This window comes from Engraulis encrasicolus, chromosome 4 (assembly GCF_034702125.1).
Source record: "Engraulis encrasicolus isolate BLACKSEA-1 chromosome 4, IST_EnEncr_1.0, whole genome shotgun sequence".
In the NCBI taxonomy this organism is placed as follows: Eukaryota; Metazoa; Chordata; class Actinopteri; order Clupeiformes; family Engraulidae; genus Engraulis; species Engraulis encrasicolus.
The window spans coordinates 51,975,372-51,987,871 of record NC_085860.1 but is presented as its reverse complement, the minus strand read 5'-3'; the positions used below and the strand labels follow the sequence as shown (position 1 = coordinate 51,987,871).

Genomic DNA, 12,500 nt, shown 5'->3' with positions numbered 1-12,500 from the left:
CTTGACTAGCATTTTGTTTAGGGTGTTACATTTATGAAACAAATTCATTTGGACACATGGAATCATACATTCTTCCAAAATATGATCACTTCCTTCACCTATGGCCATTAAATCTGGCTAGTGTAATGGCGGCCATTTTGGAAGCAGATGACAGGTGTTCTACAGGCCCCACCCCCACAAATGTGGTATCACTGTAAAGCCCTAAATGTCTAGTTTACAGTAATCCCAGATTGAAATAGGTTGCATAAAGTTTGTTTGAGATACATGTAGCAAAGTATTGTCCACTACAGTGGACAAACGCCAATGGCCGGGTCTCAGGAGGGTATGATAGTGGAGAGGTGAGAGGAGGGGAGGGGAGGGGAGAGGAGAGTAGAGGAGGGGAGGGGGGGGGAGGGGGAGGTGTTCTGGGAGAGGAGGGGAGGGGAGCCTGGTAGAGTGTGACGTTGAGGAAGCGATTGAGAAGCCAAGGGGAGTGAATCACGTCCGGTTAGATATTTAAAAGAGAAACTGAAAGCAACAGAGCGGATGTGATGTGTAAGATTGGAGGGGGTTGCGGTTACCTGTCTTGGCATGTAGATGTGTGTGTGTGTGTGCGTGGCTGCATATGTGCGTGAGGGGGTGTGTATGTGATGATGTGCGCGAGGGTGTGTGTGTGTGTTAACTTTTCTCTCTGTCCCTTTCTCAGAACACTACGCTCAGCACACAAGACCACGAGAACATTATTGTGGTGAGTCAATCAGACATGCCTCATGCTTTCCTCATAGGAAGTGTGTGTGCGTGTGTGTGTGCGTGTGTGTGCGTGTGCGTGTGTGTGTGCGCGTGTGTGTGTGGTGTGATTGTAGAGGAAGCGATATGAGAGTTTTCTTAAATGTAGTGTGTGTGCGTGTGCGCGTGCGTGTGTGCGTGTGCGCCGATATGTGTGCGTGTGCCTGTGCGTGTGTGTGGTGATTGTAGAGGAAGTGATATGAGAGTTTTCTTAAATGTAATGCATTTGCGTCAAGGAGCTACAGTACATGCACGTATGCTGTTGTGATGCGTTGATGCCATTGACAGTATAATGGTTGATGCACACAGCCAAACACTTTGGGTCAGTTGGCTAAACGCAGTTCAGTGATGCATACAATGACTGTGTGTCTCTGGCTGTGGATCTGTTGACCTCTCTATCTACCTCACTGATACCCTGTCTGTCTGTCTGTCTGTCTGTCTGTCTGTCTGTCTGTCTCTCTCTCTCTCTCTCTCTCTCTCTCTCTCTCTCTCTCTCTCTCTCTCTCTCTCTCTCTCTCTCTCTCTCTCTCTCTCTCTCTCTCTCTCTCTCTCTCTCTCTGTCTTTCTTTCTCTCTCTCTCTGCAGGCCATTGCCCCTCTCCTGGAAAACAATCATCCCCCACCGGACCTTTGTGAATTCTTTTGCAAGGTACACAGACACACGCATGCACACACACATTCTCTCTCTCTCTCTCTCACTCACTCACTCACTCACTCACTCACTCACTCACTCACTCACTCACTCACTCACTCACTCACTCACTCACTCACTCACTCACTCACACACACACACACACACACACACACACACACACACACACACACACACACACACACACACACACACACACACACACACACACACACACACACACACACACACACACACACACGGAAAGCAGACATTAGAGGTTCCGTGTAATTTGTGTAAGGAAATTCAATTCAGGCCACAAATAACCGTGTGTGTGTGTACGTGTGCTTGGTTTTTAGCACTGTCGGGAGCGCCCTCGCTCAATGGTGGTCATCGAAGTGTTCACTCCCGTGGTTCAGAGAATCCTCAAACACAACATGGTGAGTTAACGGGTGCACATGTCATGTCCTCCCAAAATAAATAAATTATATATATGTATATTTGTTTATTTATTTATTTCAATTAGAGGTGCACAGGATCCAAGATCCAGTTCCGGATCCAGCAGGATAATAGGGTATTTCACAGGATCCAGTATCCGGCAGTTACCTAAAAATCAGGATCTGGTGCATCTCTAGCCTAGGTTTTTCTGTCAGTCTTTCACAATCCCAATTGCTGCATGGAGTGAAAGAACTTTGGAAGCGACCAGTGCAGGCACGTGTGGCAGTAAGCCCATGAGTTTAAAAAATAGTTTGAGCCAACGTAATAAAAAGGGCCCACATGTGCGAGTAGGCTATGTGTGTCAACCCTTTCGTAGGATCCGGTATCCGTTTCCGGATCCGGTATCCGGTTCCAGATCCGGCAGGATCTTAAGCAGTGGATCCGGCATCCGGCAGGATCCTAAAAATCAGGATCCGGTGCATCTCTAATTTCAATTGCAATAGCGCTTTATTGGCATGACAAAAGTGAAATTCGTATTGCCAAAGCATACAAGTACATAACATGTAGTAAAAAATAAGTATCAATAGTAGTAACAATAATCTAGTAGCATAATAAAAACATTCTCTCTCTCCTATATCTCTCTCTCCTCCATCTCTCTCCCTCTCACTGCAGGACTTTGGGAAGTGTCCGCGGTTGCGCCTCTTTACTCAGGAGTATATTCTGGCTCTGAACGAGCTCAATGCCGGCCTGGAGGTCGTCAAGAAGTTCATCCACAGGTGAGTGAGTGAGGGCCTTACCCACCTCCTCCATTAACCCTGTTAGGGATGCAAACGATTAATTGATTAATCGATTAATCGACTTTTATCGATCCATGCATTAATCGATTAAACAACATTAATCACAATTAATCGACAATTCAGCTGACAAGAGACCCAGGTGAAATGGGCATGTGAAGGGAGTGTGGGAAGAGGAGTGTTTATAGTGGGAATATTTAAATCACCTTTGGATTAAAGAATTGAAATAGAATTAATTTAAATGTGGTATTTTATCTCAATTTTTAATTACATTTTTTAGATTTAGTAGTTTTTTTCCAAGAAACATTGAGATTTCGGGGGGAAAACGGCGCTTATCAATTAATCGTAAGTCAATCGATAAGACTATCAACTAATGATTAATGAATTAATCGATAATTTGCATCCCTAAACCCTGCACTTCTCAATGCTTGTCATGCTCCACAAATTCTTGTCTACCAATTCCGGTCAGGCTGTCTTTATCCCTTCTGAATCGTTTAGTGCTAGCGACCACTACGGAAATAGTAATGTTGTCATCCTTGTAACTGGGAAGTATACGGTGGATAGAGTAGTGGGGAAAATGCTCATTTCCTCATTTCCAAAAGCGAGGTGTTTGTGTAAGTAGGTACATAGTTATGTGGTACAGTTAGTGACCGTATTAGGCTGGAGAATATCAATTATAGGTTAAGACGGCGTGTTTAGTTTGTTCTGTATTACTGACAGAACAATTATTGACTTGCAACAGGTGAATGATCAGTATTCATCAGGGATCATGTTGAGTTTGAGTATAATAGACCCTATAGTAATGTCTCTCTGTCTGTGGCTCTCTCTGTGTCTCTGTCTCTCTCTCTCTCTCTCTCTCTCTCTCTCTCTCTCTCTCTCTCTCCCCCCCCCTCTCTCTCTCTCTCTCTCTCTCTCTCTCTCTCTCTCTCTCTCTCTCTGTACAGCATGCATGGCCCCACAGGTCAGTGCCCCCACCCCCGCGTGCTGCCCAACCTGGTGGCCGTGTGTCTGGCAGCCATCTACTCCTGCTACGAGGAGTTCATCAACAGGTGAGCAGCTGCACTCAACTCCACACAGGTGTCTGATACTAAGCTCAGCACAGCCCAGCTGTGCTACCTTACATTCCTCAACAGGTCAACACACCTGTAGAACGTAGTCTTAAACTGCACACAGTTGTCCCAAACCCAACAGGTGACTAGTCTAGATCTGTTCATCCGTTGAGGTGAACAGGGCCCTATACTATAAAACAGGTTCAGGAGTAAGCCTGGAGCCTGGAGCCTACGGGCTTATTTACATCTTAACTTAGGCTGGTTTACTCCAGAACCAGCTTTGTAGTATAGGCCCCAGGTCGTCTAGATAAAAACAAAATGACAATCCCCAAAGAAGAGCTAAGCATCTGCTGTGATGCCCTGGGCCAGGTTCAGTTCTCTACTCTCCACCTTCCTCATCTGGACAATTTAACCCCCCCCCCCCACTACACCGTATCCCCTTACACACACACACACACACACACACACACACACACACACACACACACACACGCACACACACACACACACACACACACACACACGTCACCACCCAACCCTAAAGGGTCAGCCACTTATCACACACACACACACACTCAAACACACACACACACACACACACACACACACACACACACACACACACACACACACACACACACACACACACACACACACACACACACACACCTGCAAACAGACACACACACACACACACACCTACACACACACACACACACACACACACACACACACACCTACATGCACGCACACATAGGTTGCCTGTGGGTATTGGCTAGGAACCGTATTGGCTGCTCCGGGCGCCACTTGGAGCCAGGGAATGTTTTTGTCATCCAGCCGCATCCCTGGGGGGTCCGCGCCCCCCCGCTGAGGAGGAGGTGTCGCTTCACAGTTTCCATGCTGCTCTTCCCCTGCCCTCACCTCAGGGGACCGCTCTCTCGCTCTCGCTCTCGCTCTCTCGCTCTCTCTCTCGCTCTCTCTCTCTCGCTCTCTCTCGCTCTCTCTCTCTCCCTCTCTCCCTCTCTCCCTCTCTCTCTCTCTCTCTCTCTCTCTCTCTCTCTCACCCTCGCTCTCTCTTTCTCTTTCTCTCTCTCTTTCTCTCTCTCCCTCTATCCCACCTTTCTCTCTCTCTCTCTCTCTCTCTCTCTCTCTCTCTCTCTCTCTCTCTCTCTCTCTCTCTCTCTCTCTCTCTCTCTCTCTCCCTCCCTCCCTCCTTTCCTCCAGTGCTAAGTGCTCGTTCTCTGTCAGGTGTATTCTCCCAGGTGAGGTAATTGGTCTCAATTACTTTTATCATGTACTTTCCATGGTGTGCAACTGAAAACTATATAATGAGGATGATGATGATGATGATGATGATGATTACTCCGAGATGTTTTGTGTCTTCTCTGATGTGCAGCTGAGACCTCCCTATAATGGGAATGAAAGTGATGATGATGATGATGATGATGATGATGCTGAGAATGCTAATGTGTAAACCCCACCCCTTTCTTCTCCCTCTCCTCTACTTCCTCTCTCTGTCTCTCTCCGTCTCCTCTCTCTCTCTCCTCCCCCCCTCTCATCCCCTCCCCCCCCTTCTCTCCTTGTAGCCGTGACAACTCCCCCAGCCTGAAGGAGATCCGTCTTGGCTGCCAGCCCAACAGCGAGCGCAAGCCCCCCATGCCACTCCGCCTGCTGCGCCAGGAGCCCCCTACGCCCCCCCCTGGCGCCCCCCAGCCGCCCCCCGTGGTGGCCCCCACGCCACTCTCCTCCCCCCCCACCTCCGCCGGCCCCGCTCACCCTGCCCCCCCTCCCCGCTCCCCCCATCGTCAACTCCAGCGAGGTGCTGGTGGAGCTGGAGCGCAGTAACAACGCGGCCAACACGCGGCGCTCCGCCACCACCGGGCCCGCGGGGGGCGACAGCGAGCCCAACCTGATCGACTGCCTGATGGTCAGCCCCGCGCTCAGCGCCCTCGCCATCCAGCTGCCGGCGCACGCCGACCGCACGCTGGGATGCTTCGCACTCATCCTCAAGATGCTGTGAGTACCGCGGAGGGAGGGACGCACTGAGCTGTGTGTATGTGTGTGTGTGTGTGTGTGTGCGCGTGTGTTTGTGTGCGCGCGTTCGTGCGTGCGCTCGTGCTTGCGTTCATGCTGCTACTGCTGGATAGTGTTTTTAATCTTGATCACATATTTTACAGTAATGATGATGAAAGACTGCTGTGGTAATAATCATGAATGGTTCAAATGGTGTGAAGCTCTTAGGAACGCTATCTAGATTAGCTGTAAACCTGCGTAGCACTTTGTTCATGTGAAGTCTGTGGCCGTGAGCTATCTCTCCTCTGTGGTCTGATCTGCCCGATATCAGTACATTACACATTACACTACACCTAGCTGACGCTTTTATCCAAAGCGACTTTCAGTTATTTCAAGTACAGGGTATTGGTTACAGTCCCTGGAGCAGTGTGGAGTTGGGTGCCTTGCTCAAGGGCACCTCAGCCACAGAGTACGATGGGGAGTGGAAGGGTGGGATTTGAACCTGCAACCCTCTGATCTAAAGCCTATCTCCTTAACCACAAGGCCACGGCTGCCCGCGATTGAGGCCCACCTGATCATTCAGGTCCTGTTTTCTTTGATGGCCTGAGTAGGGCTGGGTAAAATAATCGCTTTAATCGATTATTGATCAAATCGAATCGAAATTCACATAATCCATTCACAGGGCACAAAATCGATTTTTTGCTTCTTTTTCTTTTTGTTCTTTTTGTTTAATTTAGGTCTATGGAAAATACCCAGTAGGTATTAGTCAATTAGGCCTAGGCCTACTTATTACAAATTAGCAATCTGTTAACCCTGTCAAGCCACAGCCCTTTGACATTTTTATATAAAAATAGGCAACAGCATCTTTTGGGGGAAATCCTGGCACCAAGAAGGGAACGGATTGAATCGATTCGGAATGAATCGAATCGAATCGAATTGAATCGTGATTAATCGATTCAAAGCCCTAAGAATCGAAATCGAATCGATACAGGAACATGGCTGCGATACCCAGCCCTAGGCCTGAGTGTCTCACACGTCACGTGTGCTATTCTATCCCCGTCTCAAAGTCCACTTCTCACCGCTGCTATCGATATGGACCTCAAAGTCCACTTCTCACCGCTGCTATCGATATGGACCTCAAAGTCCAAAGTCAGTCAGTCACAGCCAGAAAAGAGAACCACCCCTCTTCCTTAGAAGAGCGAGTTTTTTGGACGTCTGCTATCTGTCTCTGTTTCTGTGTTTGTGTGCGTCAGTGAGCCTGCGTGCCTGCGTGCCTGCGTGCCTGCGTGCGTGCGTGCGTGCGTGCGTGCGTGCGTGCGTGCCTGCGTGCCTGCGTGCATGCTTGTGTGTGTGTGTGTGTGCGCGTGTGTGTGTGTTTGTCTGTATGTATGTGTGTGACGCTCACTAATGGTTTGCTGTCTCCTCAGGTCCGACTACGATGACTGGAGACCAGCCCTGGCCAGCCTGCTGCAGCCAATCCCCTTCCCCAAAGAGTAAGGACACGCCCCTGCACCTTTCTCTCTCTCTCTCTCTCTCTCTCTCTCTCTCTCTCTCTCTCTCTCTCTCTCTCTCTCTCTCTCTCTCCCTCCCTCTCTCCCCTTCCCCAAAGAGTAAGGACACGCCCCTCCACCTCTCCCTCTCTCCCTCTCCCTCTCCCTCTCTCTCTCTCTCTCTCTCTCTCTCTCTGTCTCTCTCTCTCGCTCGCTCTCTCTCTCTCTCTCTCTCTCTCTCTCTCTCGCTCGCTGTCTCGCTCTCTCTCTCTCTTCTCTCTCTCTCTCTTTCTCTCTCCCTCTCTCTCTCTCTCTCTCCCTCTATCTCTCTCTCTCTCTCTCTCTCTCTCTCTGTGTGCTGTGGATGGTACCGGTGTACGTAATCTTTATGTGTGCGTCCTTGTTCATAGATGTGTTCTTGTCTGTGAAGGTGTGTGTTTACTAGGGGTGTAACGGTATACAAAAATCACATTTCGGTACGTACCTCGGTTTTTGGGGTCACCATTCGGTACATTTTCAGTACTGTATACAGTATATAAAAGGAAAATACATTCAAACTGCTACTTTGGGTCTGAGATTTCATCAGTGTAAGAAAAAGTACTTTTCTCAAAGTCTCACAAAGACCAAGCCTCTACGCCAGTTTTTTCTCTTATATTCTCTCTCAGCGTTCTGCATGAGCCACTGCATGTAGTGGCAGCATAATGTAAAAACATGAACTGAGTTGCCTGTCATGTCAATCTACCTTTTGGTACAGCACTATTCGGTTCGGTACAGGTCTGTTCGGTTCGGTACAAATACAATACAGTGCACCTTTACAGGCCTAATATGTACGTCTGTGTACATAATAAAATATGTGCTGTGCCATAATACGTGTTTATTATATGGTTGTGACGTCATCTGTCGAATGCTCCATTCATTTCAACGGGGCTCCCCAACGTTCGGACGTCTGTTATTTTTCGATAACGGACGGGTTGGTCTATAACAGACCGCTGTCAATGGCAACAAGACTTTTCACTGCTAAAGCGACTTTTCAACAAGACTCTAATCAGCTGCTGTGATAGACAGCACCCGTTGTCCTGGCTACCGCTGTCAATGGCAACAAGACGTTCACTGCTAAAGCCACTGGCTTGTATACAAGTCAGTGGCTAAAGCGAATGTTTCATATCACTCCGCAGGGGGTCCGGTACGTCTTTTGTCACTCTAATCAGCTGCTGTGATAGACAACACCTGTCCTGGCTAGCCTACCTAGCTGTTGCCTAGCGGTGTTCCACAACGGCTCTGTTTTGTTTTGCGCAGCAACAATCTTAACATTAAATAGGTCTAAAGAAATGTCCCCGCATGTGTAAATCATTTAAGTATATCCATATAATAAGCGGGTTAACTTTCGGCGAGTCGGTCGCTTTGTGGAATAGCAGCACTTCAGAGAGAACAAGACCCCTCCGCTCCGCGTCGGGGTCTAAAGATTCTCTCTGTCGTGCTGCTATTCCACGGTAGCGACCTTCTCGCCGAACGTTAACCCTTACGTAATACCAGTCAAGTGTGCAGTGATGTGTGTTGCTGCGTGTTGCCAATGCTGCGTGCAGAGGGAAGTGTCTGCTGACGTATGTGTAGCGCAGACTGGGAGTTGTGGTGCGGCGAGACAGAGGGAGGGGGGGGGCACAGAGGAGGGGCCCCGAACGGCCCCTGGGTGGCCCCTGTAATTGGCTGAGGAGTCCGGGGCCTCGTTAGGCCTCAGCTGGTGTACACTGTGGTGTCACAGGTGTCACAGGTGTCAGCCGAGCTCTGGTGGGAGATGAGCTGATCTCTTCAGGGGGCACCCATTAACCCCTCAGGACCCTCCCATAGCTCACAACAACACAGACGCAAAACACACACACACACACACACACACACACACACACACACACACACACACACACACACACACACACACACACACACACACACCTTAGAGGAAAGTGCAACGTGCTGACAAACACTGGCTAACACGCTAACATCATACACTCTTCTTTTTTTTTTTCATGAATACTTCTTCATGTCCGCCATTTTGAATTTCCAGTAATAGACCTTTTTATCTGCAAAACTTCCAAAACTGTACGTTTGGTGGATATTAGTTTATCCCTTAGTAAATATCCACCAGAAGATGAAATTTGGGAAATCAGCCGCACGGTTGCAATACCTACTCTGGCCACAATCCTGCACGCTGTACCTTTTTAATGAGTGACACACAAACAAGACAGGCTAGCATGGTGCTCTTCGTGTGCTGATGACGTGCGCTTGTGTGTGTTTTTTATTTTATAAATATAAGGCTGTAATGCATCTCGTGTTTAACTTCTCTAACCTGTTCTCCCTCCTCTCTCCTCTCTTCTCCTCTCCTCTCCTCTCCTCTCCTCTTCTCTCCTCTTCTCTCCTCTTCTCTCATCTCCTCTCCTCCTCTCTCCTCTCCTCTCTCCTCTCCTCCTCTTCTCTCCTCTCCTCTCCTCTCATCTCCTCTCCTCTCCTCTCCTCTCCTCTCCTCCTCTCCTCTCCTCCCATCTCTCCTCTCCTCTCTCCTCTCCTCTCCTCTCCTCTCCCCTCCTCTCCTCTCCTCACCTCTCCACTCTCCTCTCCCTCCACTCTCCCTCTCCTCCACTCCTCTCCATCTCCTCTCCTCTCCTCTCCTCTCTCTGTCCTCCTCTCCTCTCCTCTCCTCTCCTCTCCTCTCCTCTCTTCTCCTCTCTTCTCCTCTCCTCTCTTCTTCTCTCCTCTCCTCTTCTCTCTTCTCCTCTCCTCTCCTCTCCTCTCTTCTCCTCTCCTCTCCTCTCCTCTCCTCTCCTCTCCTCTCTTCTCCTCTCCTCTCTCTCCTCTCCTCTCCTCTCCTCTCCTCTCCTCTCTTCCCTCTCCCTTCTCTCCTCTCCCTCTCTCCTCTCCTCTCTTCTCCTCTCCCTCTCTCCTCTCTTCTCCTCTCCCCTCCTCTCCCTCTCTCCTCTCTTCTCTCCTCTTCTCTTCTCCTCTCCTCTCTCTCCTCTCCTCTTCTCCTCTCNTCTCTCCTCTCTCTCCTATATCCTCTCATCTTCTGTCCTCTCCTCTCCTCATTCTCCTCTCCTCTCCTTTTCTCCTCCTCTGTCCTCTCCTCCTCCTCCTCCTCACCTCTCTTCTCCTCTCCTCTCCTCTCTCTCTCTCTCTTCTTCTCTTCTCCTCCTCTCCTCTCTCTCTTCTCTCTTCTCTCTTCTCCTCTCCTCTCCTCCTCTCCTCTACTCTCCTCCCCTTGCCTTCCCTCTCCTCCCTTCTCCTCTCCTCTGCCCACCTCTGCTCTCCTCTCCTCTCTCCCTGCTCCTCTCCTCCCCTCTTCTCTCCTCGCCTCTTCTCTCCTCACCTCTTCTCTCTTCTCCTCTCCCCCACTCTCCTCTCCTCTCCTCTCCTCTCCTCTCTTCTCCTCCCCTCTCCCCCTCTCCTCCTCTCCTCTCCTCTCCTCCTCCTCTCCCCTCCCTCTCCTTTCCTCTCCTCTCCTTCTCCTCTCTCCTCTCCTCTCCTCTCCTCTCCTCTCTCTCTTCTCCTCTCCTCTCCTCTAACCTGTTCTCCCTCTCCTCTCCTCTCCTCTCCTCCTCCTCTCCCCTCCCCTCTCCTCCACTCCACTCCTCTCTCCTCTCTCCTCTCCTCAACCTTTCCCTCTCCCTCCTCTCTCTCCTCTCCTCTCCTCCTCCTCGTCCTCTCCTCCTCCTCGTCCTCTCCTCTCCTCTCCTCTCCTCTCTCCTCTCCTCTCTTCTCCTCTCCTCCTCCTCTCCTCTCTCCCCCTCTGCTCTCCTCTCCTCTCCTCTCCTCTCCTCCTCCTCTCCTCCTCTCCTCTCTCCCCCTCTCCTATCCTCTCCTCTCCTCTCCTCTCCTCTCTCCCCCTCTCTCTCTCTCTCCTCTCTTTCTCTCCCCTCTCTCCTCTCCCTCCCTGTCCTCTCTCCTCTCCCTCTCCTCTCCTCTCCTCTCTCCTCTCCTTCTCCTCTCCTCTCCTCTCCTCTCCTCTCCCTCCCCTCCCCTCCCCTCCTCTCCCGCTCTCCACTCTCCTCTCCTCTCCTCTCCTCTCCTCTCCTCTCCTCCTCTCCTCTCCTCTCCTCACCTCTCCTCTCCTCTCTCCTCCTCTCCTCTCCTCTCCTCTCCTCTCCTCTCCCTCTCCTCTCCTCTCTCTCCTCTCCTCTTCCCCTCTCCTCTCCTCTCCTCTCCTCTCTCCTCTCCTCTCTCTCCTTTTCCCCTCTCCTCTCCTCTTCCCCTCTCCTATCCTCTCCTCTCCTCTCCTCTCCTCTCCTCTCCTCTCCTCTCCTCTCCTCTCCTCTCCTCTCTTCTCTTCTCTTCTCTTCTCCTCTCCTCTCCTCCTCTCTTCTCTTCTCCTCCACAGAGCCCTCGCACATGCCAAATTCACAAAGTAAGTAACCTCAAACAAAACACACACACACACACAAAGTAAGTAACCTCAAACAAAACACACACACACACACACACACACACACACACACACACACACACACACACACACACACACACACACACACACACACTAAAGTTATGCTTTAGAAACATTATGACACAAATTGGCAATGCAGTTAGTGCGTGCGTGTGTGTGTGTCTCAGTGGCATATGGGTATTGGTGGTGCTGCTGTGTTTGACTAGTTGCCTGCTGTGTCAACAGGGAGCTGAAGCACGTCATCCAGAGGTTTGCTGAGGACCCGCGGCAAGAGGTGGGTCTCCAACACACTGCTTTCAACCCCTCCTAGTGTGTGTGTGCGTGTGTGTGTGCGCGCACCTATCTGTGTGTGTGTGTGTGTGCGCACCTATCTGTGTGTGTGTGTGTGTGTGTGTGTGTGTGTGTGTGTGTGTGTGTGTGTGTGTGTGTGTGTGTGTGTGTGTGTGTGTGTGTGTGTGTGTGTGTGTGTGTGTGTGTGTGTGTGTGTGTGTGTGTGTGTGTGCCAGAAGTGGGTCTATGCATTACTCCTCGTAACTGCAGCACATGATCCAGGACAAATGGAACCATTTGGCTGAACATGCTAATAATTGTGTGTGTGTGTGTGTGTGTGTGTGTGTGTGTGTGTGTGTGTGTGTGTGTGTGTGTGTGTGTGTGTGTGTGTGTGTGTGTGTGTGTCTGTCCAGGTGCACTCCTGCCTCCTGAGTGTGCGCTCTGGGAAGGACGGCTGGTTCCAGCTCTACAGTCCTGGGGGCGTGGCCTGTGATGACGACGGGGAGCTGTTTGCCAGCATGGTATGTATGATGCCAAGTCTCAATTTACCCATTAGGGGCAGTGTGGTTTTTGCCAGTGTGGTATGTATGGTGCCAAGTCTCAATTAGCCTGATAAACCAGC

General features: G+C 50.3%; 1 protein-coding gene across 1 annotated transcript in view; it reads left to right on the top strand.

Moving 5' to 3' along the window:
- Window positions 1-12,500, top strand: part of cmip (c-Maf inducing protein) — a 52,300-nt gene that overhangs the window by 30,945 nt on the left and 8,855 nt on the right. Inside the window, 11 exon segments of the mRNA XM_063197683.1 lie at window positions 686-727; window positions 1,351-1,413; window positions 1,755-1,835; window positions 2,506-2,609; window positions 3,572-3,676; window positions 5,263-5,449; window positions 5,451-5,692; window positions 7,117-7,182; window positions 11,543-11,569; window positions 11,834-11,882; window positions 12,292-12,399. Coding sequence (XP_063053753.1) covers window positions 686-727; window positions 1,351-1,413; window positions 1,755-1,835; window positions 2,506-2,609; window positions 3,572-3,676; window positions 5,263-5,449; window positions 5,451-5,692; window positions 7,117-7,182; window positions 11,543-11,569; window positions 11,834-11,882; window positions 12,292-12,399 — 1,074 coding nt within the window.